The 4,563-nt window shown below is 47.0% G+C and overlaps 1 protein-coding gene across 1 annotated transcript in view; it reads left to right on the top strand.

Annotated features, from left to right (window-relative positions):
• FAM50A (family with sequence similarity 50 member A) overlaps positions 1-4,261 on the top strand; it is a 12,464-nt gene extending 8,203 nt beyond the window's left edge. Inside the window, exons 9-13 of the mRNA XM_083419125.1 lie at positions 251-340; positions 988-1,036; positions 1,456-1,526; positions 1,726-1,957; positions 2,230-4,261. Of these exons, the coding sequence (XP_083275251.1) occupies positions 251-340; positions 988-1,036; positions 1,456-1,526; positions 1,726-1,890 (375 nt within the window). The 3' untranslated portion in view covers positions 1,891-1,957; positions 2,230-4,261. The remainder of the gene's footprint in view (positions 1-250; positions 341-987; positions 1,037-1,455; positions 1,527-1,725; positions 1,958-2,229) is intronic.
• Positions 4,262-4,563: the final 302 nt, after the last annotated feature.

Here is a 4,563-nt window from a genome sequence, read left to right as displayed (position 1 = left end):
GCCATGGTAGATTTGAGTTAAAAGTCCCTACCTCTTGGCCTTAAATCTTCATCTGTAAAATGAGGATGATTCATTAATATGCAAAGTCACAGCACAGACTTTGTAATGCAGCCAGCATACACACGTACACAAACACAGAGCAAGCAGAGTGCAGGAGAAAAGTGAATGCTTTTCTGGAGGATGTTTCGGTCAGAGTTACTGGCTGATGAAGGTATGAGGCTTATTGGGCGGGGGAAGATGTTGGGTTTAGACTTTGAGTATGTCTCTCCTTCGCTCCCCTTGCAGGTCAGCTGGTGTGGAGCAACTTATGTACATCAAGGAGGATCTGATCATCCCACATGTGAGTGGATAGCCCTGGGCCAGCCTGTTCTGCTTTTCAGAACCCTGCCCCCTTTATGCATGGGGAGAAAGCATCCAAATTGTACCTAATTCATCCGTGTGCTAGTAATCTAAAAGCCAGAAGATCTGAACTTCCTTACTTGAAGTTTCCAGAGTATTAGAGGGGTGTGTGAAGCAGGATTCTCCCTCCCTCCCGTCCCCAACAAAAGTTCAAACAAAACTAGGAGGAAACACTTGACTTCTTGTACATAGGGACTGCTAGTGCTTGCTTTTAGGGAAGTCCACTTCCTGCTTTGAGAAATATTTAAAGAGACCCCAACTTCCATCGCCCAGAGTAGTTCCATAGGGTCTTCCTTTGACTCTATCAGCATGTGAAGTGGGATGGTTAAGCCAGATTCAGTTAGGTCCTCCCTGGAAAGAAGTGGAATAGCTATAGGTCTGTCTGAGTGGGGTGGCACCCCATTCGTCTTCAAACACTGAAACAAACCCCAGTTAACACTTTCTTTTTGTGGGGGACGCTGCCCTTTGTTTCCATCCCAGTTCCCATTTGCCACAAATAAAGTAAGTCCATTGGCTGCGTTCCTCTGTGTGGGCTGGGAATATTTTTGAGACATCCCTTCCTGAACCCATTTCTTTCTGCCTGTCTAGCACCACAGCTTCTATGACTTCATCGTCACCAAGGCCCGGGGGAAAAGCGGTGAGTTTTTTCTGCCCTTCCTCCATTCTGAGTCTACCTGGGGAAGTAATGCGGGGGGCGGGTTCTGTTCTAGTTACTGTGGCACAGACACAGTGGTGGTCAGAGTCAGATTGGGCTGCAGTTGCATGTTGGCAGAGAGAAGGTTGCTTGGGCTAAGAGAAAAGGCAAAGGGGCATAAACAGAGAAGCAATGGGCAAATCACAATGAGACTGTCCCCTGTGACATGGCAACAATCAAAGAGGTAGCGACTGAAGCATTGGTGAAAATGGAGAGGCTGAAAAGGGGATGCAGACTCCTGTGGGTTATAAAGTACTTGGCTGAGGTTGAAGGTTCAAGAGAGGGGTTTGGGCTATGGGGGTAGGAGTGATAAGCTCCAATATGAGCCTTTTCTCTCTCCCGTGGGGTGCTCCCCAATCCAGGGCCGCTCTTCAATTTTGATGTACACGATGATGTTCGGCTTCTGAGTGATGCAACAGTGGAAAAAGATGAGGTGAGGAGGAGGGGGGAACCTGGCCCAGCGCTGCCAAGCCCATGGTCTTTACAGGCCTCCCAACAGAGAAATCCTTCCACCTGACATAAGAGCCAGCATGGTTGTCTCTTACCGCAGGCACTCGGCTTCCTGCACAGCACCCCACCCCTCCTGACCATAGTTTCCCCCACCCCAATTCCCCTCTTGTCCCCATCTCCAGTCCCACGCCGGCAAAGTGGTGCTTCGCAGTTGGTATGAGAAGAACAAGCATATTTTCCCTGCAAGCCGGTGGGAGCCCTACGACCCCGAGAAGAAGTGGGACAAGTATACGGTAGGGAGCGGGGGAGCTGGGGGGAGGGGTGGGATAAGGATGGGGGAGCTCTGAAGGAGGGGGCGTTCAGCAGGGGAGAGGCGCCTCAAATGACTTGCCTTGCAAATTTATAGCAGTATGAGTATGTGGTGCCTCGCAAGACGAAATTAATTCGTTCTGCGAGTTTTTTCGTCTTGTGAATTTTTTTGTCTTGCGAAGCACCGCTGTGTATTGACGGTTTCCCATAGGAATGCATTGGCGGTTTAAAAAAAAAGGCGCAAGACGTTTTCGTCTTGCGAAGCAAGCCCATAGGGAAATCCGTCTTGCGAAGCAACTCAGAAAACGAAAAACACTTTCGTCTTGCGAGTTTTTCGTCTTCCGAGGCATTCGTCTTGCGAGGTACCACTGTATGAGTATATCCCTGTGAAATTATATTGGGCTTTTTTCAGAGTACTCTAAATGCTATGTCTATGATGTCTTGCCCTGTAAGGTAGGCCAAGATCGATCAGTATCCCTGTGTTACTAATAGATCATTGAGAGATAATGGCTTGCATAGACCTTTGCGGCAAGTTTAAATAGCTGAGGTGATATTGACCTGGGACTGTTCCAGCTCACGACCCCAGTCCCTTAACAACCACAGTACTCAACAGTCTGTCTTCACAAGTTCTCCCTTGGTGGAACTCTCTTGCCAAGGAATTCCTGATGGTGGTCTCTATCTTCTGCTTCGTCTTCTCTGTCTAACTGAAACTGAGAGGTTTTGCTTGATGATGATGGTGACAACCACAACAATAACAACAACTTTTATTATTTCTATTCTGCCTAATTGACTGGGTTGCCCCAGCCACTCTGGAAGGCTCTAAAAAGTCACCTGTTTGACATCTTTTGGGAGGGCGTTCCACTGCCGAGAAGGCTCTCTGCCTGGTTCTCTGCAGCCCCACTTCTTGCAGTGAGGGAACTACCAGAAAGCCCACAGGTGGATGTCAGTGTCCAGGCTGGACAATGGAGGTGGAGGCGCTCCTTCAGATATATTGGGCTGAAGCTGTTTAGGGCTTTAAAGGTCAGCACCAACACTTTGAATTGTGCTTGGAAATGTACTGGAAGTCAGTGTAGATCCTTTCGGACCAGTCTTCTATGGTCACAGCAGTCACTCCCAGTCACCAGTTTAGCTGCCACATTCTCGGTTAGTCGTAGTTTCCAAGCAATTGCTTCATGGTTCTAGACATTTTAAACTCACCATTCCCTGAGGCATTTTGGCAGCAGTCTTTTATAGCTGTGACGTGGTTTTTGTTGGGACTGGGCTGTTTATTGTGTTTTAATAATCGTAAGTCACCTCAAGTTTTGAAGAAGCAGGAGGGGAGAATGTTTCAGTGCCTTTAGAGCAGAGATGGATGGGAACCTGTGGACCTTAAGAAGTTGTTGTTGAAACCCCAACTCCCATAAGCCCCAGTCAGCATAGCAAATGGTCAGGGATAATGGGAACTGGGAGTCCACCAACATCTGAAGGTCCCACAGGTTCACCAGCTGCAATGTTGTGTGTAATGTGTAGCTTGGCCTAGTGTCCTCCATTTGAATTGCTCACTCCTTCATTCCAGAATCTTGAGCACCCTGTGCTGCAGTTATTTAGCACATCTGCAAAGCGATCAGGTTTGATCACCCCATTGTGAGATTGTTGGATGAAGGGCAGTATGTAAATTTAATTAACAAACAAGCAAATAATTTTAAAGGAGAATATAGCTTGGCAAGTACTAAGATAACATCAAGAACGGATGATAAACAACATTAATTTGCCTTTACCCAAAGAATAGAGGAGACTGAGAGCTGACTGGTGCTCTTTAACACCCTCCTTTTAGTGTGTGGATGTGGTATTTGCATCAAAGATTCTGAAAATTCAAGCTCCTCCTCTTGCAGATTCAGCCAATTGATGACTCGTACACAATCTGTTTCCTGCCATGTTGCTTTCCCAGCAGCTAGCAGAAACGATGATTCTTAACCCACAAGGCCATGGCCTTGTCCTTTGCATCATCAAATTTCCTCACTCGCGGTTTATCACTGCGGTCTGTTAGGTCATTAGCATTATTCCTTTGTAAATGAACGAGGCACTGCTGTTCTGTAGTCACCCTAAGCGCAAAGAGATGCCACTGTGGTACCTGACCTAGCTATGGAGTGGTGCCCCAGTTCATGTGGTTTTTACAAGCGGTGCCCAGTGCTTCCTGGCAAAACTTCTACAGCATGGTACTGGAACAACTCCCACCCTCTTCTTCCTTCCCACAGATCCGCTGAGGGACGGATGAAGTTGCTGATCCTCTATTGGTGTGATACGTGTCTGCCTTCCTGAAGCTGCTGCAGCATCTCTCCTTTATCCCACTCCAGCCCTCCAACCTCTGCAGCTGCACCTTCACCCCTAACTGTATCAGCCTTTGGTGAAATAAACTTTGCCTCACCTAAACATGAAGTGTTGTGTTGTACCACTTGTGGCCAAGGGCTGCCAAATCTGCCGGATCAAAACTTCATTTGAGCCATGGGATAGTGCTGGAATCTGCTTTCAGACTCTGGGTGGGTTCTAAAGCAGGCCTGATCGGTTGATTTCTCATTTTCTCTAACAAGTGTTTCATGCTACTTACTGCTAAGATGCAAAATAAGTAACAAAAGATGCTTGCCTGAAAATAAATTGCCTCACCCTCATCAGAGTTGTATTGATCTGTTTTTAATTCAACAAGGGAGAAAAAGATTAAATAAATTTAGATTAAA

Source organism: Podarcis tiliguerta (genome assembly GCF_965153285.1).
Source record: "Podarcis tiliguerta genome assembly, chromosome: 17".
Taxonomy (NCBI): domain Eukaryota; kingdom Metazoa; phylum Chordata; class Lepidosauria; order Squamata; family Lacertidae; genus Podarcis; species Podarcis tiliguerta.
The sequence above is the reverse complement of the archived record's forward strand: the minus strand, read 5'-3'. Positions and strand labels throughout refer to the sequence as shown.